This window comes from Cherax quadricarinatus, chromosome 10 (genome assembly GCF_038502225.1).
Source record: "Cherax quadricarinatus isolate ZL_2023a chromosome 10, ASM3850222v1, whole genome shotgun sequence".
Classification (NCBI taxonomy): Eukaryota; Metazoa; Arthropoda; class Malacostraca; order Decapoda; family Parastacidae; genus Cherax; species Cherax quadricarinatus.
This window is the reverse complement of record NC_091301.1, coordinates 30,403,217-30,425,266: the sequence shown is the minus strand read 5'-3', so window position 1 is coordinate 30,425,266 and position 22,050 is coordinate 30,403,217. Positions and strand designations below refer to the sequence as shown.

General features: G+C 39.7%; 1 protein-coding gene and 1 pseudogene across 1 annotated transcript in view; one reads left to right on the top strand and one right to left on the bottom strand.

Annotated features, from left to right (window-relative positions):
* LOC128687805 (deoxynucleoside kinase-like) overlaps positions 1-12,333 on the top strand; it is a 73,752-nt gene extending 61,419 nt beyond the window's left edge. Inside the window, exon 6 of the mRNA XM_070083749.1 lies at positions 11,232-12,333. Within this exon, the coding sequence (XP_069939850.1) occupies positions 11,232-11,355 (124 nt within the window). The 3' untranslated portion in view covers positions 11,356-12,333. The remainder of the gene's footprint in view (positions 1-11,231) is intronic.
* On the bottom strand, positions 11,848-16,309 carry LOC128687807 (uncharacterized; annotated as a pseudogene).
* Between the last annotated feature and the right edge of the window lie 5,741 nt (positions 16,310-22,050).

The window sequence follows — 22,050 nt, the reverse complement described above, 5'->3', positions numbered from 1 at the left end:
TTAAAGTGAAGCCTTTACTTGTGTATCATTCAGAAAATCCCAGAGTGTTTAAGAAAAACAATGTCTTTAACCCTTTGACTGTCGCAACCCCCAATCCTGAGGTGTCTCCTGGTGTCGCAAAATTTAAACAAAAAAAAAAAAATTTTCTTATGAAATGATAGAGAATCTTTTCCCGATTGTAATGACACCAAAAAAAAAACGAAATTTGATGGAAAGCTGACGGAATATTACTCTCGCGAAGTTAGCGACCTCGGCGCTGTTTACAAATAGGCGATTTCGCCCACTTTGAGCCCTATTTTCGGCTAATTGCATTGTTCCAGTCGCCGAAACTCATAGCTATTTCTTTAGAACTCCATTTTTTCTATCAATTGAGTACAAGAAACTGCTCATTTACCGATTTCAACTACCTAATAATGTGGTCAGAAATTTGCAATTTGGCCAATTTCACGAAAACTAAAAAATATGACAATTTCAAAATAAGGTCCAGAATGAACAATGCAGACATTCCTGGCTCTACAATAACATTTTCTTTGCTCATCAGTCATATCTCAGGCCCCTCTGATATTACTCTTGCTTTCTATTTTGAATTTGTATTCAAACAAAAAATAGAAGACTTACTATTATGCAGACTACTGCAATACTGTAATAATTGTATAAATAACATCAACCCATTCATTACTGCATATTAGAATGGCTAGTTGGACATTTATTGCACAATGGCATCATTTGTTTACTTTTGATCATTGGCAAAAATCAAACATTTTCCCCTACTTTGAGCTCCATTTCTAGGTTCTTTTTATAGTAAAAGCAATCAAAATCACCTCTATTTCTATAATATGTTTTCCATTCTATCAAATGAGGCCAAGAAAACGAGAATACAACCATAAATACTATACGAAAATAGACCACAAAGTCAGCATTTGAATTACAAAAAAACGGTCGGAGTTTTTTTTTCTCATTATGCACTGCGTGCTCCAGGATTTTTTTTATATGGTGCACACTGACCACACAGACCCATTCTCTCACATGTGGGCCTACCAGCTTTCTCCTGCTTGATTTGAAGCCGCTAGAATTTATGAGTATATATACGTCAAACACGGTACCTCGTAAGACGTATATATACGGCCGCGACAGTCAAAGGGTTAAGAACAAGTTATGTGTCTTGTGGAAAGCTAATCGTAAGGCATGGGTCACAAGACAAATTTTCAAAGAGTGGGTCCATGAAGTGTTTGGCCCCAGTCCTAGTGGCATTAAAAGACAGAGAAGGGAAGTAACCCCAGAGAGGGCTTTACCTGAAGTCCTCATGGAGGGGGATTCTCCTTCCAAACACTAACCCCAACTCCCTCTCTCCTCCTCCCTATCTTCCAGATGCCATCACCAATCTTCAATAAAGGTAAAAATGTTATTTTATGTGTATTACTATACATAATTAAATAAACTATAGTATTTGTTGTATGTAAAACTGTAATTAATCTCTATAAAATGTATTTTTTGTGTGAATATTTTTGGGTTTCTGGAACGGATTAATTGTATTTCCATTATTTCTTGTGGGAAATATTGCTTCGAATTTCAGACTTTTCGAATTTAGAACTAGCTCCTGGAACGGATTAAGTTCGATTTTTGAGGTTCCACTGTATACTTAATGGTAACACAAGGGATGGCTAGGGGACGTTTATAGCCATGTGTCTGCCTTACACCGGCTGTCTGCATGCGGAACTTAATATTTTAGGTCTTAATTGCCCCACGTGATACCACGAAACAATGAGTGTGGGTTTAGTAATCATTCATAGTGATATTTTTCATTTCAAAATTCACCTTTAAAAACAGTATCAAACTCTTCAGCTTATTTTTATATTTTAATTTTTAATTTATGATTGGTTCATGTGTAGCATGGGCTGTTATTAGTATTTATTTTTGTTTCGTGTAAATTTTGATTTTATTAAATGATTGCGTGAGCGTGTTAGAGAGGAGCGAATGGAGACAAATGTTTTTTAGGACTTGACATGCTGTTGGAGTGTGTGCAAGGTAACATTTACGAAGGGATTCAGGGAGACCCGCAGGCTGGACTTGAGTCCTGGAGAAGCGAAGTACAGTGTCTGCACTCTGAAGGAGGGGTGTTAATGTTGCAGTTTTATAACTGTAGTGTAAGCACGCCTCTGGCAAGACAGTGATGGAATGAATGACGATAAACGTTTTTCTTTTTCGGGCCACCCTGCCTTGGTGGGAGATGGCCGTTGTGTTAATAAAAAAAAAATTTTGGGGTATAAAAATTTGGTGTTTAATATATGTTCCTTAGATTCTGCCAATAATTTTTAAATTATTTTCACCTACAGATTGTAAAAGCAGTATTTAAAATTTTGCTTATTAGTTCAGCATCAAAAATTTAACAGTCACTATTCAGTGGAACCTTGACTTATGAGTTTAATTCGTTCAAGGAGCTAGATCGTAACTCAATTTACTCGTGTATCAAATTAATTTTCCTTGTTTAAATTAACTGAAAAGCCATTAATCCGTTCCTGCACTCTGGAGAGACGAGAAAAAATACTTGAATATGAGGCTATTATCAACTGTATAGCTTATTTATCTATCACAATTCATCTAATATGACATAATAAACTATATAATTAACCCTTTCAGGGTTTTGGCCGTACTAGTACGGCTTACGCACCAGGGTTTTTGACGTACTAGTACTCCTAAATTCTAGCGCCCTCAAATCTAGTGAGAGAAAGCTGGAGGGCCTACATATGAAAGTCTCGGAGAGGGCCTGGCGACCCTGAAAGGGTTAACAAAGAGACATGATATATACTCTAGAATGAATAAAATAGGCCATAATATGGTGGCAGAGGCAGTGGCGGAAGAATCCGCTATTTCCTGTCCAACTTTGACTATATAGTATCTTCCCATGCTCTTATTATAAGAGAAAACAGAATATTTTTTAGGCTAACTGCAGTAGATCACTAGTTTTCTATGGAAAACACTGAAAATATCGTATATAAACACATAATAAATCATATTACACTACAGAATGTAAAGAAATAATAAACTGTTTATATAAATTTATATAAATTATGTAAGTGTGTGTAAAGGTAGAACGTTGAAAGTGAACATAGAAAAGAGTAAGGTGATGAGAGTATCAAATGATTTAGATAAAGAAAAATTGGATATCAAATTGGGGAGGAGCAGGGAAGAAGTGAATGTTTTCAGATATTTGGGAGTTGACGTGTCAGTGGATGGATTTATGAAGGATGAGGTTAATCATAGAATTGATGAAGGAAAAATGGTGAGTGGTGCATTGAGGTATATGTGGAGGCAAAAGATGTTATCTATGGAGGCAAAGAAAGGAATGTATGAAAGTATAGTAGTACCAACACTCTTATATGAGTGTGAAGCTTGGGTTGTAAATGCTGCAGCAAGGAGGTGGTTGGAGGCAGTGGAGATGTCCTGTCTAAGGGCAATGTGTGGTGTAAATATTATGCAGAAAATTCGGAGTGTGGAAATTAGGAGAAAGTGTGGAGTTAATAATAGTATTAGTCAGAGGGCTGAAGAGGGTTTGTTGAGGTGGTTTGGTCATTTATAGATAATGGATCAAAGTAGAATGACATGGAGAGTGTATAAATCTGTAGGGGAAGGACGGCGGGTTATGGGTCATCCTCGAAAAGGTTGGAGGGAGGGGGTAAAGGAGGTGTTGTGGGCGAGGGGTTTGGACTTCCAGCAAGCTTGCGTGAGCGTGTTAGGTAGGAGTGAATGGAGACAAATGGTATTTGGAACCTGACGAGCTGTTGGAGTATGAGCAGGGTAGTATTTAGCGAAGGGATTCAGGGAAACCGGTTCTTTTATATAACCGGACTTGAGTCCTGGAAATGGGAAGTACAATGCCTGCACTCTAATGGAGGGGTTTGGGATATTGGCAGTTTGGAGGGATATATTGTGTATTTTTATACGTATATGTATACTTCTAAACTGTTGTATTCTGGGCACCTCTGCAAAAGCATTGATTATGTGTGAGTGAGGTGAAAGTGTTGAATGATGATGAAAGTATTTTCTTTTTGGGGATTTTCTTTCTTTTTTGGGTCACCCTGCCTCGATGGGAGATGACCGACTTGTTGAAAAAAAGAAAATTGTTTATATAAAGTGAAGGGATTCAGGGAAACCGTTTATTTTTATATTTCCGGACTTGAATCCTGGAAATGGTAAGTACAATGCCTGCACTCTAAAGGAGGGGTTTGTGATATTGGCAGTTTGGAGGGATATGTTGTGTATCTTTATACGTATATGCTTCTAAACTGTTGTATTCTGAGCACCTCTGCAAAAGCATTGATTATGTGTGAGTGAGGTGAAAGTGTTGAATGATGATGAAAGTATTTTCTTTTTGGGGATTTTCTTTCTTTTTGGCTCACCCTGCCTCGGTGGGAGACGGTCAAAGTGTTAAAAAAAAAAAAAAGAAAAAAAAAAGTGTATATGTACTTACACACTTAGAGCAGAGATGGTGGTGGAGGTTGAGTGTGGGGAGCTTGAGCGTAGAGGAGGTTGAGGGTGGGAGATTCGCAGTGTGGCGTATGATGTTAGTGGCCCTGTAAACCTCCAACAACAACATTGTTTTGTTTCATCACTGAACTTAACTCTTACAATTTGTTTTATCACTTAACTGATACAGTTTTTGTTAAATCACTGAATATAACTGATATAATTTATTTTGTTAAATCACTGAACATAACTGATATAATTTATTTTGTTTAACTTTTCACTTCTTTCACTTGTCCTTACTTTTCACTGCCTCGTGCCTTCTCACAGATGATACCCTCAGTCACGGTTTCTCCTGTGAGCTGCTTCTCTCTCAACCACGTCAGCAGCAGCTTCTGCATCTTTTCATGGACAGAGGTCCGCAGCTTAGACGTTACTGTAACGCCCTTGGCTGACTCTATAGTCTTTATCGACTCCTGCTGCTTTAGTATCGTACGTGTAGTAGATGTACTTCGCTGGTATTGTCTGGCTAAATCCACAACTCGTGCACCTTGCTTATGTTTATCTATGATTTCATGCTTTATTTCCATGGAAATCGTTGTCTTTTTCTTCTCAGCTGTCCTTTGCACTTATTTTCTTAGGACCCATGGTTAGAAAAGTGAAATTTGGCCAAACTACTGTCAAAAATGTAAGCAAAGCAGGAGAGAACTGCTCCCACAGCAGTGTAAACATGTACTGCTTACCGGATGTTTTGAAATAAGCTGCGCCAACTAGCGGCAGCATTCATAATTATTATGTACGTATTATGTACATAATACGTACGTAATTGTAATAATGATTCTTATAATTATTATTGATAATTTAGGGAACTGAAGCTCTATTGTTGTTATAATAATTATTTTTATTATTATTATTATTATTATTATTAATTTAGGGAACTGGAGCACATATCCAATTCCCCTGATCAAGAGCCCCTCACCAGTGTCAAGGAACCTTTATGCTGGTGAGGGGGCTTCAGTTCCCTATTTTTTTTTTTTTTTTTAAGTCGGCCGTCTCCCACCGAGGCAGGGTGACCCAAAAAGAAAGAAAATATTTTCATCATCATTCAACACTTTCACCTCATTCACGTATAATCACTGTTTTTGCAGAGGTGCCCAGAATACAACAGTTTAGAAGTTTTTTTTTTTTTTTTTTTTTTTTTTTCAACAAGTCGGCCGTCTCCCACCGAGGCAGGGTGACCCAAAAAAGAAAGAAAATCCCCAAAAAGAAAATACTTTCATCATCATTCAACACTTTCACCACACTTGCACATTATCACTGTTTTTGCAGAGGTGCTCAGAATACAACAGTCTAGAAGCATACACATATAAAGATACACAACATATCCCTCCAAACTGCCAATATCCCAAACCACTCCTTTAAAGTGCAGGCATTGTACTTCCCATTTCCAGGACTCAAGTCCGACTATATGAAAATAACCGGTTTCCCTGAATCCCTTCACTAAATATTACCCTGCTCACACTCCAACAGATCGTCAGGTCCCAAGTACCATTCGTCTCCATTCACTCCTATCTAACACGCTCACGCACGCTTGCTGGAAGTCCAAGCCCCTTGCCCACAAAACCTCCTTTACCCCCTCTCTCCAACCCTTTCGAGGATGACCCCTACCCCGCCTTCCTTCCCCTATAGATTTATATGCTTTCCATGTCATTCTACTTTGATCCATTCTCTCTAAATGACCAAACCACCTCAACAACCCCTCTTCTGCCCTCTGACTAATACTTTTATTAACTCCACACCTTCTCCTAATTTCCACACTCCGAATTTTCTGCATAATATTTACACCACACATTGCCCTTAAACAGGACATCTCCACTGCCTCCAACCGTCTCCTCGCTGCTGCATTTACCACCCAAGCTTCACACCCATATAAGAGTGTTGGTACTACTATACTTTCATACATTCCCTTCTTTGCCTCCATAGATAACGTTTTTTGACTCCACATATACCTCAACGCACCACTCACCTTTTTTCCCTCATCAATTCTATGATTAACCTCATCCTTCATAAATCCATCCGCCGACACGTCAACTCCCAAGTATCTGAAAACATTCACTTCTTCCATACCCCTCCTTCCCAATTTGATATCCAATTTTTCTTTATCTAAATCATTTGACACCCTCATCACCTTACTCTTTTCTATGTTCACTTTCAACTTTCTACCTTTACACACATTCCCAAACTCATCCACTAACCTTTGCAATTTTTCTTTAGAATCTCCCATAAGCACAGTATCATCAGCAAAAAGTAACTGTGTCAATTCCCATTTTGAATTTGATTCCCCATAATTTAATCCCACCCCTCTCCCAAACACCCTAGCATTTACTTCCTTAACAACCCCATCTATAAATATATTAAACAACCATGGTGACATTACACATCCCTGTCTAAGACCTACTTTTACCGGGAAATAGTCTCCCTCTCTTCTACACACCCTAACCTGAGCCTCACTATCTTCATAAAAACTCTTTACAGCATTTAATAACTTACCACCTATTCCATATACTTGCAACATCTGCCACATTGCTCCTCTATCCACTCTATCATATGCCTTTTCTAAATCCATAAATGCAATAAAAACTTCCCTACCTTTATCTAAATACTGTTCACATATATGCTTCAATGTAAACACTTGATCTACACATCCCCTACCCACTCTGAAACCTCCTTGCTCATCCGCAATCCTACATTCTGTCTTACCTCTAATTCTTTCAATTATAACCCTACCGTACACTTTTCCTGGTATACTCAGTAAGCTTATTCCTCTATAATTTTTACAGTCTCTTTTGTTACCTTTCCCTTTATATAAAGGGACTATACATGCTCTCCGCCAATCCCTAGGTACCTTCCCCTCTTTCATACATTTATTGAACAAAAGTACCAACCACTCCAACACTATATCCCCCCCTGCTTTTAACATTTCTGTCATGATCCCATCAGTACCAGCTGCTTTACCCCCTTTCATTTTACGTAATGCCTCACGTACCTCCCCCACACTTACATTCTGCTCTTCTTCACTCCTAAAAGATGGTATACCTCCCTGACCAGTGCATGAAATTACTGCCTCTGTTTCTTCCTTAACATTTAAAAGTTCCTCAAAATATTCTCGCCATCTTCCTAATACCTCCATCTCCCCATCTACTAACTCCCCTACTCTGTTTTTAACTGACAAATCCATATTTTCCCTTGGCTTTCTTAACTTGTTTAACTCACTCCAAAATTTTTTCTTATTTTCATTAAAATTTCTTGACAGTGCCTCTCCCACTCTATCATCTGCTCTCCTTTTGCACTCTCTCACCACTCTCTTTACCTTTCTTTTACTCTCCATATATTCTGCTCTTCTTATAACACTTCTGCTTTGTAAAAACCTCTCATAAGCTACCTTTTTCTCTTTTATCACACCCTTTACTTCATCATTCCACCAATCACTCCTCTTTCCTCCTGCACCCACCCTCCTATAACCACAAACTTCTGCCCCACATTCTAATACTGCATTTTTAAAACTATTCCAACCCTCTTCAACCCCCCCATTACTCATCTTTGCACTATCCCACCTTTCTGCCAATAGTCGCTTATATCTCGCCCAAACTTCCTCCTCCCTTAGTTTATACACTTTCACCTCCCTCTTACTTGTTGTTGCCACCTTCCTCTTTTCCCATCTACCTCTTACTCTAACTGTAGCTACAACTAAATAATGATCCGATATATCAGTTGCCCCTCTATAAACATGTACATCCTGAGCCTACCCATCAACCTTTTATCCACCAATACATAATCTAATAAACTACTTTCATTACGTGCTACATCATACCTTGTATATTTATTTATCCTCTTTTTCATAAAATATGTATTACTTATTACCAAATTTCTTTCTACACATAGCTCAATTAAAGGCTCCCCATTTACATTTACCCCTGGCACCCCAAATTTACCTACTACTCCCTCCATAACATTTTTACCCACTTTAGCATTGAAATCCCCAACCACCATTACTCTCACACTTGATTCAAAACTCCCCACGCATTCACTCAACATTTCCCAAAATCTCTCTCTCTCCTCTACACTTCTCTCTTCTCCAGGTGCATACACGCTTATTATAACCCACTTTTCACATCCAATCTTTATTTTACTCCACATAATCCTTGAATTAATACATTTATAATCCCTCTTTTCCTGCCATAGCTTATCCTTCAACATTATTGCTACTCCTTACACAAATAACCCGCACATAAAAGACAGAAGCTTACGACGACGTTTCGGTCCGACTTGGACCATTGACAAAGTCACACTGTGACTTTGTCAATGGTCCAAGTCGGACCGAAACGTCGTCGTAAGCTTCTGTCTTTTATGTGCGGGTTATTTGTGTATCGTTCCAGTCACGGTATTGTGCCTTTTTGTTATTTATTGCTACTCCTTCTTTAGCTCTAACTCTATTTGAAACCCCTGACCTAATCCCATTTATTCCTCTCCACTGAAACTCTCCCACCCCCTTCAGCTTTGTTTCACTTAAAGCCAGGACATCCAGCTTCTTCTCATTCATAACATCCACAATCATCTCTTTCTTATCATCTGCACAACATCCACGCACATTCAGACTTCCCACTTTGACAATTTTCTTCTTCTTATTCTTTTTAGTAATCTTTACAGGAAAAGGGGTTACTAGCCCATTGTTCCCGGCATTTTAGTTGACTTTTACAACACGCATGGCTTACGGAGGAAAGATTCTTATTCCACATTCGTATAAAAATACACAATATATCCCTCCAAACTGCTAATATCTCAAACCCCTCCTTTTGAGTGCAGGCATTATACTTCCCATTTCCAGGACTCAAGTCCGGTTATACAGTGGACCCCCGCCTTACGATCAGCTTCCAACGCGACCAATTATGTAAGTTTATTTATGTAAGTGCTTTTGTACTTATATTTTTGGGGGTCTGAAACGGACTAATCTAATTCACAATATTCCTTATGGGAACAAATTCGTTCGGTAACGGCACCTGAACATACTTCTGGAATGAAATTATATCGTAAGGCGGGGGTCCACTGTATAAAATAACTAGTTTCCCTGAATCCCTTCACTAAATATTACCCTGCTCACACTCCAACAGATCGTCAGGTCCCAAGTACCATTCGTCTCCATTCACTCCTATCTAACATGCTCACGCACGCTTGCTGGAAGTCCAAGCCCCTCGCCCACAAAACCTCCTTTACCCCCTCTCTCCAACTCTTTCGAGGACGACCCCTACCCCGCCTTCCTTCCCCTACAGATTTATATGCTTTCCATGTCATTCTACTTTGATCCATTCTCTCTAAATGACCAAACCACCTCAACAACCCCTCTTCTGCCCTCTGACTAATACTTTTATTAACTCCACACCTTTTCCTAATTTCCACACTCCGAATTTTCTGCATAATAGTATTTACACCACACATTGCACAAATCTCCATTACTACCACCCTCAACTACTATCACAACCACTAACACCCTCTTCCACCATCACAACCACTAGCACCACCATGTTCGTATTTTTCTACAATCTTTTTCTTTAATTCTATCATGTTTTCACCTTTTTTACCAAAGGGCTGGCATTAGCTTACTTTCAGCTTATGGTGCTTATTTAGCAGTTGCAAGCACTAAAAGGAATGGACTATTACAAAATGTATCGTTTGAATGCCTAGGATCGTGCTCATTCGCTGATAAACAATGGGACACTGACTGTGGCCGCGTCTGGGACGAACGACTATTTGCAAGTCAAACGACGATTCACGAGTCAATATTTTGACGAAAAAAGTTACGGTTTTTGAAAATTACGACTTCTGATGCTACGAAAAACGAGTGTCCGCTGTATATTGTAGTGTAAGTGCCCCTCTGGCAAGACATTGATGAAGTGAATGATGATGAAAGTTTTTCTTTTTTGGGTCACCCTGCCTTCGTGGGAGAAGGTCGATGTGTTAATAAAAAAATCTGGGTTTTCTTCTATTTTATTTAATTGTTCTTCTTTATTTCCTCTTATCTGCAAGGGGAAGTGGAAGGAAATTCTTCCTCTGCCAGCCATGCATGTCATAAGAGGCGACTAAAACACCCGGAGCAAGGGGCTAGTAACCCCTTCTGTATAAATTACTAAATTTAAAAAAGAAAGTTTTGTTTTTCTTTTTAGGTCTCCCTGCCTTGGGGGGATGGGGCCAGTTCATTGAAAAAAAATTCTATAGTTATATAACCTAGGGAACTGACAGAGGATTGTTGAGATGGTTTGGTCACCAAGAATTGATGAAGCTAGATAAGTTAATCAAGAGAGTTTGTAAACATAGTGTGATTGCAAAGTGGTGTGATGCGTGGTTCATGGGGTTTTATGTAAAGTTCTGTTGGAGTGTAATCAAGATAATATTTGTGGAGGGATTCAGGGAAACTGATGTACTGAACTCTAGTTCTTAAAATAGGAAGCAGTATCTCCTTGGTGAAGAATGTAGAGGTTTATTTTAACAATTAAATTGTGATACTATGCATTTCTGGAAAGACAGCTAGGGACTAAGTGAGGGTGAATGTGTTTTCCTTTCTCAGGCGCTGTATAACCCTACGTGTTTAGCGTTCCCCCATGATTATAATAATTTCCCTCCTCAGGTCATTATGCCATTGTGGGAAAGATTACAAATTTGTTTTCACATCCACTGTTTTGTATTATACTACACTGCATTTAATTTGTTTCTTATAGGTACAAAAAATTTGAAGAACACACATCGGATATCCTGTGCCAGAAATTAGTTGAACAAAGATCAAGTGACCTGGGAACCACAGGTATTCTTCCTCCACCATCTCCACTCAAAGCAGTCAACTGAGTCCTGAAAGCTTCTAAAACAGTTTTTCTTGAGTTAAGTTTGTCATAAAGTAGAGAGGGACATTTACCTTTTCTGTCTTTCATTAATGCAAGTGAGTGGGAGTGAGAGCACTTACCAGTTTAGCAACACTGCAACTAACAAAAAATAATACCACATCTAGTGTTTAATGATGAAAATTACATTTTTTAATTTTCTTTTTCACTTATCTCGTTCTGTTTTTCTTTGTCTTTTTTTTATATATATAAAGTGGTACTGGAAACAGGTTTTTTTTTTTTTTTTTTTTTTCAGCCTCACAATTGTTGGGTTGACAGTGGCATAAGCTGACAAGTGGTATTTTCAGTGATACTTTTTAGCAGTGAAAACCTGTACATATGACATTTCAGTCATAGTGGGACTTATCAAGTGCACAAAAATAAGCAGATTTTTTAGTTATTTGTCTTTAGTGATAAATCTCCACTATGAGTGCAGTGTTGTATAATAAAGGTTTTCCTGCTAAAATTCTCTAAAAATAGCTTCATGATTGTTGTTGAATAAGTCACAAATACCACAGCTGGAACAGTTCACTGAGTCATTATCTTGGTTGTGACTTGATAATTCCTGAGGATAAATTGAAACATTGTCTAAATTTTCCTCTCCATGTTGGTTAGCTGCAACTTCATGATTGTAGAGTGAGGTAGTAAACATTATAGTCCTCTGGAATTGTGGTTTAACTAGTATTAAAATGAAAGTCGACAAAATTGAAGGAGAGAATACTATGCTGGAAATATTTATATCATGTGGAATCTTTATTTGTTGAGACCAATTAAACCAGTGCCATAGGTTTTTTGTACTATTTTTTATTTTATATATAAAGACTTTGCTTCTTACAAGCTTAAAGTACAGAGTATTAAGCACTTAAATGCAAAGCATTTAAACTTCTTTTTTACCAAAGCCAAATGATAAAATAATTTTATACATAATAAAATAATACTCATATTTGCTTTTTGTTTTTTATGCCAAAAAATTTCAACAGAAAAATGGTAATCTAAAACAGTTCTTGTTTGGATACCATATTCACTTGAACTTCTTTAAGGGAGTTGCATATCTGAATGACTCAGAGGCATTGCTAGGGTTGGTGTTACCCGGGGCGGCATCTTTGGTGTCACCCCCATGAAATCCAAGGGGGGGGGGGTGGAGTAAACTCCAGTTACGTCACTACTTCATGACCAGTGACAAATGTTTAACAATGAGAACGTTTAAGGGCCATAAACTTAACAGAAGAATACTTCTCAACTTTATTAATGATAAAATAATTGTAGTAATATTGAAGAAACATAAACTCAAATATCACTTTGAGTACAGCTAACACATCCTACATTTATTATTCTTCAACAATGCCAAAAAAAAAAAAAACTTGAAAAATAAAGAAAAACATTGCAATATCAGAGAAACACTAGTTCTGATCTGACCTTGAGTACAGGTAACATCTCAGTGAATCAGATCATGCATTTCCTTGCCTTCAATCCTGCAAAATCATCTATCACCTCATCAAAATCAATGCTGTCAACTGACCCATTTTCTATGGATAACATTCATTGCTATGTCAAAGATTCTGGATCAACTCATTTTGGACTATAAATAGTTTTTAATCAGCTTCAACTTGGAGAAACTCCTTTCCCCAGAAGCCACAGAAACACACATAGTAAGGAACAACCTCAGGCAGAGTGTCAGAGTTGGAAGAGATTCAATGAAATCCCATTCAACTATGAATGTTAGTACATCCAGTGTAGTCCAGTGCTTAACTTTTTCAAGATCAACATCAGCAACTTGCAGGTGCCTCCTTAGTCTTGGTATTTCAAGCATGAGCTCATTCTTGTATATTTCATTATAGAAGACTGTGAGTCTCGAAGCCATCTCCTCCAATTCTTCTTCAGTAGCTTGTACAAGATTCTTTGTTTGAATGACCACAAACATGGCTGCCACATCCTTGATTGCTTTTGATCGTATCTCGAGTTCATTATGTAAACGATCAATGCACTCCATCATCGCCCTCTTGTTTTCTTCCTGTAGAGTGAGTCCAGAATCTCTTGCTTGCTCCCCTGCCATCCTTTTCTTTAACCTGATTCTTCTTTCTGTTGGAAATCCATACTTCTCACATTTCAGAAGTGCCTGTTGTATTAAATTTTCCACTATGCAATCTCGCCCTTCATTCAAAAATAACCGCAAATGCCTCTAGCTTCACCACCACTTAGTCAAGAGTTAAATCCTTAGTCTGCAAGTACTGCTGTGCAAGCTGAACCTCCCGAAGTATGTCACACCAGAAATGCAGATAACACAGAAATGTGAAATCGCACACAGCAGGGAGAAGACCTTGTGCTGCTCCTCTTGTATCCAAATTTTCCCGTGGATCGCAAAGAGTTTCAATTACTACCACAAATTTCTCGAAAGATTCTTCGACTGGTTTCACTGCATTGTAATGAGAACTCCATTGTGTTGTTGATAATCCTTTCGAAGAGACTGCAGTATGGTCCATTAATACATCCCATCGATGGGTGGAGGAGGCAAAGAATGTATACGCTGACTCAAGACTGCCAAAAAATTTTACACATGATAAATTCTCGGCAAAAGAATGCTGACCACACAAGTTCAATTAATAGTCCACACAGCCACTGAAAATTGCCTTCTTATTCTTTTCTTTAACCCTTTGGGGGTTTCGGCCGTACTAGTACAGCTTACGCCCCAGGGTTTTTGACGTACTAATACGCCTAAATTCTAGCGCCCTCAAATCTAGTGAGAGAAAGCTGGTAGGCCTGCATATGAAAGAATGGGTCTATGTGGTCAGTGTGCGCAGTATAAAAAAAATCCTGCAGCACATAGTGCGTAATGAGAGAAAAAACTGACCATGTTTTTGGATTAAAACAGCGACTTTGCACTGTATTTTCGTATGGTATTTATTATTGTATTCTAGTTTTCTTGGTCTCATTTTATAGAATGGAAGACATATTACAGAAATTGAGATGATTTTGACTGGTTTTACAAAGAAAAGTACCTTGAAATTGAGCTCAGAGTAGCAGAAATGTTCGATTTTTACCGAAGTTCAAAAGTAAACAAATCATGCCAAGCGTCCAATACACGTCAACTGGTGAGTCTAATATTCTTTCACAAGTGTGCTGATATTATTTATACCATTTCTAAACTAATGCAATAGTCTGCATAACAGTAAATCTTCTATTTTTTGTAAGAATAAAAATTCAAAGTGGAAAGCCAAAGAAATATAAGAGGGGCCTGGGGATGTGACCGACGAACAGAGAACTTGTTATTTTAGTGCCAGGAATGTCTTTCTTGTTAATTCTGGACCCTATTCGGAAATTGGCATCTTTTGAAATTTGCGTGAAATTGGCAAAATTGCAAAATTCTGACCAATTTATTGGATAGTTGAAATCGGTAAATGGGTGGTTACTTGTACTCTTTCGATAGAAAAATGGAGTTCTAGCGAAATAGTTATGATTTTTGTCGACTAGTACATTGGAATTGGCCGAAAATAGGGCTCAAAGTGGGCAAAATCGCCTATGCGTAAACATCGTTGAGACTGCTAACTTTGCGAGAGCATAATTCTGTAAGTTTTCCATCAAATTTCATACTTTTGGTACCATTATGATCAGGAAAAGATTCTCTCTTTTCATAAGAAAAAAATAATTTTTTTTTTTTTTTTTTTTTTTTTTTTTGAAATTTTGGCGACCCTGAGAACAAGTTTCTGAGAGGGCCTAGCGACCCCCAAAGGGTTAAGAATGGCTTGTACACCTCCATGGACCCCAGCCATGGTGGCAGCATTGTCATATCCCTGAGCACGGCACAGCATGAAGTCCAGTCCATCACTTTCCAGCTTTTTCAGGATATCAGAACTGATATCAGCAGCTTTTTTGCCCTTCAAAGGAAAAAAAACAAGAAAAACTTCCTTCACTTGAACTCTTCCATCCTCCATTTGCATGTACCTGATAACTTCTGACATTTGGTCAATGTGTGTCACATCAGGTGTACTGTCAAACATAACGCTGTAGTATACAGCTCTCTTGATATCAGTAATAAGTTTCTCTTTTGACTCAGTTTGCTAGAACACTTAAAAACTCATTTTGAGTTGGTGAGAAATATGAAACTGATGACCTGTGTTCACTTGAGCTGCACTTCAGTCTCATTAGGTGCTGTTTTAGCACAGGATCATACTTAGCTATTAATTCAACCATCTCAAGAAAGTTTCCTCTATTTGATGAGAATTCGTCCTCCCTGTGGCCGCGAAATGCTAAGTTCTGTTTAGCCAGAAACTGTGTAATGTCAAGCAACCTGTACAATATTTCCTTCCACCTTTTCTTCTGGATTTCCATTGAAACAATTATTTCTGCATCTATGGTTTTTTCACCCTTAAACCGGTTGCCATGGTTTTCCAATTGTCGAGGCAACTTAGGTGTTCATCAGAAGTTTCATGATTGTGTACTTTTGGGTTCAGCTTCCACCATATTTGAAACCCAGTCACAAACTTGGATGTTATACTTGTAACACTAGAGGTAAAAAATCTACAGCAGTAACAGTATAATTTCCCACTGACTGGCGAGTATACCATCCATGATCGCAAAACTTTCTCACCATTCTGCATCTGTTTGTAGAACCATTCTTTAGAAAGCTGATGCTCATCACCTTTTGCATTTTTTCTCTTTGTAACATGAAAAGGGCCATCCTTGTTCTGATAAACGTAACTACCTCTTTTGATGATTTCAATCCTGGAATGGTCTGGAACTGGAATTTTCCAAGAAGAAACGTCACACTTCGATGCTAACTCTCGCAGACTCTCATTCCCTTCATTCCTGTCGCTTATATTACCATTGTCGGTGTCAGAATCGATATCAGTGTTATCAGTAAGATTATGACTAAAATCATTTGATAAACTCAGGTCATTATCGGATTTCTTGAGATACTGAACCATAGTCCCAGCCATTTTTTAACTTTTTCATTTTTTGCTTTCCTTTGTTGACATCCACTAGGCCTCTTCAATTAATGCATTCCATGAGGCATGATATTATATCAATGATCTGAAAAAAGAATGCCAGGTTCACCGTTTTCGTTCTACTGAATATTCGGTAATTTTTAATGGTGACAAAGAAATAAATGGTGCCAATTCTATTATCCTACTGAGGATGAAATGAAGTTAGGAAACGAAATAAGTGGGTTAAGTTCAGATGAAATTAAGACTAACGATTAATAACTGTTGTTTCATTGATTGCATTAATTTTTTCACTAGAACCTAATTTGGATGTTTAACTCAGACTAACCAGAATGAGAGCAAAGCAGAAAAAATTAAGCCTACTTTCCAATGAATTGGAAAAAATACTCATAATGGTCATTATGGATGTAATATTAATGTGTACCATATTATTTGGTAAGCCTCCTGGCCCTATAGGCTTTACTCCACAAGGATTGGTAACAACGATGCATGGTTAAAATGGATATCAATAAATAACAAAAAGCACAATACCATGACTGGAGCAATACACAAATAACCCGCACACAGGAGAGAGGAGCTTACGTCAATGTTTCAGTCCGACTTAGACCATTTACAAAGTCACACTAACAAAAAGCAGAGGAAGAGGCAGTATATATAGGCCAACAGACAGGGACAGGACAAGAGAGGCAGTAGGAAAGGAGGAAGAGAGGTAGTAGTAGTATAGTGGAGTGAGTTAAATACTAAGAAAGAGGAGCACTGCAGGGGAGCTAGGGGCCCACAAAAGGTAGGAACAAAAACACTGAGGGAGTGGGGGAAATAATAATGGACCAAATACCCAAGGCAGAAGAAAGAAAATCCAAAGGAGAAGGGGGAAAAAAGAATCAGGTTAAGTCACGGGTGTTCTGAAGTTTGGAGCATTTTACAATGTAATGAGAAAGGAAGGCATCTACAGAGACGAAGCCAGGACTAAGATTTATACAAAGAAAGGTAGGTAAGACACATAGGCAACAGATAGTTCCAGACTATGGAACAGGACATCTCCAGGCTGAGGGACTGACAACCTCAAATCTACGACTTCAAGGGTGATGGACTGATTACATCATCATCACATCTCTACTGCTCCTGCCTAATTTCTGCACTCGACTGAAGAAGCCTACTGTGTAGGCAAAACGTTTTGGAATAAAGTTGCCTAACTGTTGCCTATGTGTCTTACCTACCAACCTGTCGGTATTGTATACCATTTTGATATTGACTCATACAAGGAAAGTTGTGTATGTAGATGACATCTTTGCTCTTTGGCCTGATGACTCTAGCCACTGTGTGGCTTCATCAGTACAATACAAAGTGGGCCAACAGGCCTGTTGCAGTGTTCCTCCTTTCTTATGTTCTTATGTTGTATAAGTGTCTCAATCTTAAGTGGGAATCTAATTCCTTGCTTCCTTTCCTTGATGTTAATATCCACCTCTCAGATACAGGTTTCAGTTTTTCCATGTAGCACAAGCCTATGCACAGTGGCATATACATTCACTACTGTGATAAATGGTTTGAAAACTGACAAGTTGAAGATTGAGACACTTACGGGAATCATTATTAAGGAAACGTTTCGCCACACAATGGCTTCTTCAGTCCAATACAAAGTAGAGAGGGGCAGCGTTTCACTTTCCAGGAACTTTGTCAAGCTGATACAAACAATACATGGACACAGAGGGTATATATAGGCTTTGAATGAGGTGTAGTACAAGTAGAGGTAGTAGTAGTTGTAGTTGTTCTTATACATGTGGTGGAAAAGCTTTGGGTAGGGGTAGTTTTGATAAGGACCTGCCTTGTATGGTCCAGTAGGCCTTCTGCAGTGTTCCTCCATTCTTATGTTCTTACGTACCACGGTTATTTCAACATTTCATGAATATCAGTTCTCACCCGTTCATATACATGTATCTTGATTCATGAACATGACTGATATCACCAATAAGCAAAAGTAAAGCTCAAAATATGATAATTACCTGACCCTTTGTCTGTTTAACCCAGCCACATATACACCACCTGGACCAAACTCACTCGTGGGCGGTGCAGCAGACAGTATGTAATGTCACTGATGACTGATCATAGTGATGCCAGGGCGATTAAGGGTTTTTCCAAAACATCATAAATAAAATTATCGATTTATCGTAGTTTATCATATAGCGTAATTGATTTTCCCTATATAGGCCTATTTGTACTCTGTAATCATATAATAGGCTATACAGAAACAGGATTTTTCTCTTATGTTGCTGCAGCACTGCCTAGTATGGGCCAACAGGCCTGCTGCAGTGTTCCTCCTTTCTTATGTTCTTAGTGTCACCTTTAGAGGCTCTTTGGTGTCACCCGGGACGGCCCACCCCCCCTAACAACGCCTCTGGAATGACTGAACACAAGGTGAAGAGTCAAAGTTATTCACTGCTGACTAAAGCCATCACATAAGTACAATAAGACATGTGCTTTAGTTAATAATCAGAAATGGTCTGGACAGCTCAGATACACAAGTAAGAGAGGTAGGCATCTGAAGCAAGTTCAGACTACTGATACTATATAGATTGCATTCCAAGACTGCCATCTAACAAAGACCACACAGATTTAACATTTGACATCTACATTGTTCTGACAAACTGACTGCCTTCCTTGCTGAAAGTAAATTTTACATGCATTCCCCTCTATGGCTTTAACAACAAGGACTTTTTTTTTTTTAAAGACTGCTTTTGGGAGATTTTGAAGAGAAGTTGCAGAGGCTGGTGAACAAGTATGGAAGAGTATGTAAAAGAATGAAATTAAAAGTGAACATAGGAAAGAGCAAGGTGATTAGGGAAACAAAAAATTTGGGTAATGAAAGATTAAATATCAGATTGGAGGGAGAGAGTATGGAGGAAGTAAACATATTCAGATATTTGAGAGGTATAAAAGGATTATTTGGTGTTCTGGTAGCAGGGAGTAAATGATACGTCTTCGGAGGCTTCTTTGTTTATTGTTAAGTCGTGGTGGGTACACAGGCTTGTGTGTTGTTCCCATGACCTGGGCAGGGCCGTCCCACGAGAGAGAGAGCTAGTAGGCCTTGTGTCTTCCTGCTAGGCCGCTGTGTGAGTGAGAGTGAGGCAAGGGCAGGCAGGCTGAAGTGGCAACGCCTATAGGTGGTAGCACCAGCATGGCGCGAAATATGAACTAAGCTGGCAGACAGCATGGGCTGTCTGTGCAGACAGTACAGGCTGTCTACATACGCTCGGCCACCTACCACGAGTCGTCCCGACGCGACAATACTGGTGGTAAAAGGAACTCGGTCTCTCTCTCTCGTAGGAACAGGGTACAGAACACAAAATAAAAACATATACAGTGGACCCCCGCATAGCTACTTTAATCCGTGCAAGAGGGCTCATTGTTATGCGAAATGATCGGTATGCGAATGAATTTTCCCCATAAGAAATAATGGAAATCATATTAATCCGTGCAAGACACCCAAAAGTATGAAAAAAAAATTTTTACCACATGAAATATACATTTTCCTACACACAGAGAGAAGGATACATGCACAATAGTAGAGTAGTACATGCACAATATATATTGTGCATGTACTACTCTACTAAATGAAGAATAAATGACATTTACCTTTATTGAAGATGCAGCAATGACTGATGAGACACTGTGTCCTGGGAGTGCCTTTTCCTCCTGAGTACTGTAGGTCCTGTTTGGCATTTTCTTCCAGAACAGGCCTTATCACACTGTGTATGCCACTACGATTCTTAAATCTCTCAAACCAACCTTTGCTGGCTTTAAATTCACCAATATGAGCACTAGTTCCAGGCATTTTTCCCTGTTCACCTGGGTGTTAGTCGACTGGTGTGGGTTGCATCCTGGGGGACAAGATTAAGGACCCCAATGGAAATAAGTTAGACAGTCTTCGATGACACTGACTTTTTTGGGTTATCCTGGGTGGCAAATCCTCTGGGGTTAATTGTTTCTTGGTATTCTCAATAAGCCACACCAACAACGGTGCTACAGCAGCAGCAGCAGCAGCTGACAGTGCTACAGCAGCAGCAGACGATGCTACAGCAGCAGCAGACGATGCTACAGCAGCAGCAGACGATGCTACAGCAGCAGCAGACGATGCTACAGCAGCAGCAGACGATGCTACAGCAGCAGCAGACGATGCTACAGCAGCAGCAGACGATGCTACAGCAGCAGCAGACGGTACTACAGCAGCAGCAGCAGCTGACGGTGGTACAGCAACAGCAGCAGCAGCTGACAGTGCTACAGCAGCAGCAGACGATGCTACAGCAGCAGCAGACGGTACTACAGCAGCAGCAGCAGCTGGCGGTGGTACAGCAGCAGCAGCAGCTGTACCACCAATAGTAGTGATGGTTGATTGGGGTTTATTATACAACCTGGCCAGCTCGGAGACACGCACTCCACTTTCATACTTATCAATGATCTTTTTCTTCATCTCTATAGTAATTCTCACCCTTATTGCTGTAGGGTTGGCACTAGAAGCTTTCTTGGGGCCCATGGTCACTTATTTTGCAGATAAAATCACCAAAAACACTGTAATAATACGAAATGTTCCGATTGTATGCTTGGATGTTACCGCGGAGGCTGGCTGGTAAACAATGCCACCGGCGGCACATGTGAGGCTGGCTAAGGGCGCACATTGGACGCGTCTCGGACGAAGAGCGGTGAGCGGGTTTTTGAGCGGTATGCGAGGCAAAATTTTTGCGATAAAAGTGAGCGGTATGCGGATTGTACGTTATGTGATGGCGACGGTATGCGGGGGTCCACTGTATATACATATGGACATGAAAAAAAAGCTTCCTACAGGGAGGGAAGAAAAAAACATGTGGGGTGTGTTAAACATCGTGGTCAAAGGCAGTGAGCGTCAAAGGGCATCACTGCACGCCTTCCTGCGTCTGGACAGATACTGCAACACAGGAGACATTGCTGCGGCTGAGCTGTGACGTAACAGGGTACGGTCTCCTCTGGAACGGTGAAGCAGTCATCGTAGGAGTTGCTGCAGGTTTTCACTCAACCTGGGGCACGACATGCTGGTGCCCTCGAGTGAGGCGTTGACAAAACTCGGCAACTGGGCAGGACTTCTGGCAAGCGACTCAGGAGGACACTTCTCGACTGGTACTGTCGCTGGGCTGTCACTGCCGGCGAGCGTGGAGAGAGTCGTGGCAGAGACGACTGGGCGAAACGTCTGAGAGTCGTAACATCATACACCAGACTGCAGTGAGTGAGCTAGCAGTCAAAGTGACATCTTCTTTGTGCAGGCTGCTCACTGAAGCTTGTGACACGAGGCTGACACAGCGCCTGCCGACAGTGGCTAACTGCGGCTTGGCGAGTGTCATTCTCTCAGCAGTTGGAGTTATAGCAGAGGTTAGTCTAAGCGTCCCCAGACTTGTTTCTCTACATATAACTGCACTCTGACGGTCTGGAGGTGAAGTGAAACAAATCTCGATGGGAATCGTAGCAGGTACGATTCTGCAGAACATCACGAGCGACGAGTATAAAAGCTTTCTGTACAAGAGGGCTCGGTCACTCGGGGCTGTCTGATAGCTGTCAAACACACTGGTCACACGGGTGACTTAACACAGTGGTGCTACTCAGGTCTGGCTCAGACCTCACTGGACACACGGAAACTTTACACACCCGCGGTACAACATGGCTTAAACTAGCAAATGATGCTTTTCTGTGCAAAAAACTGA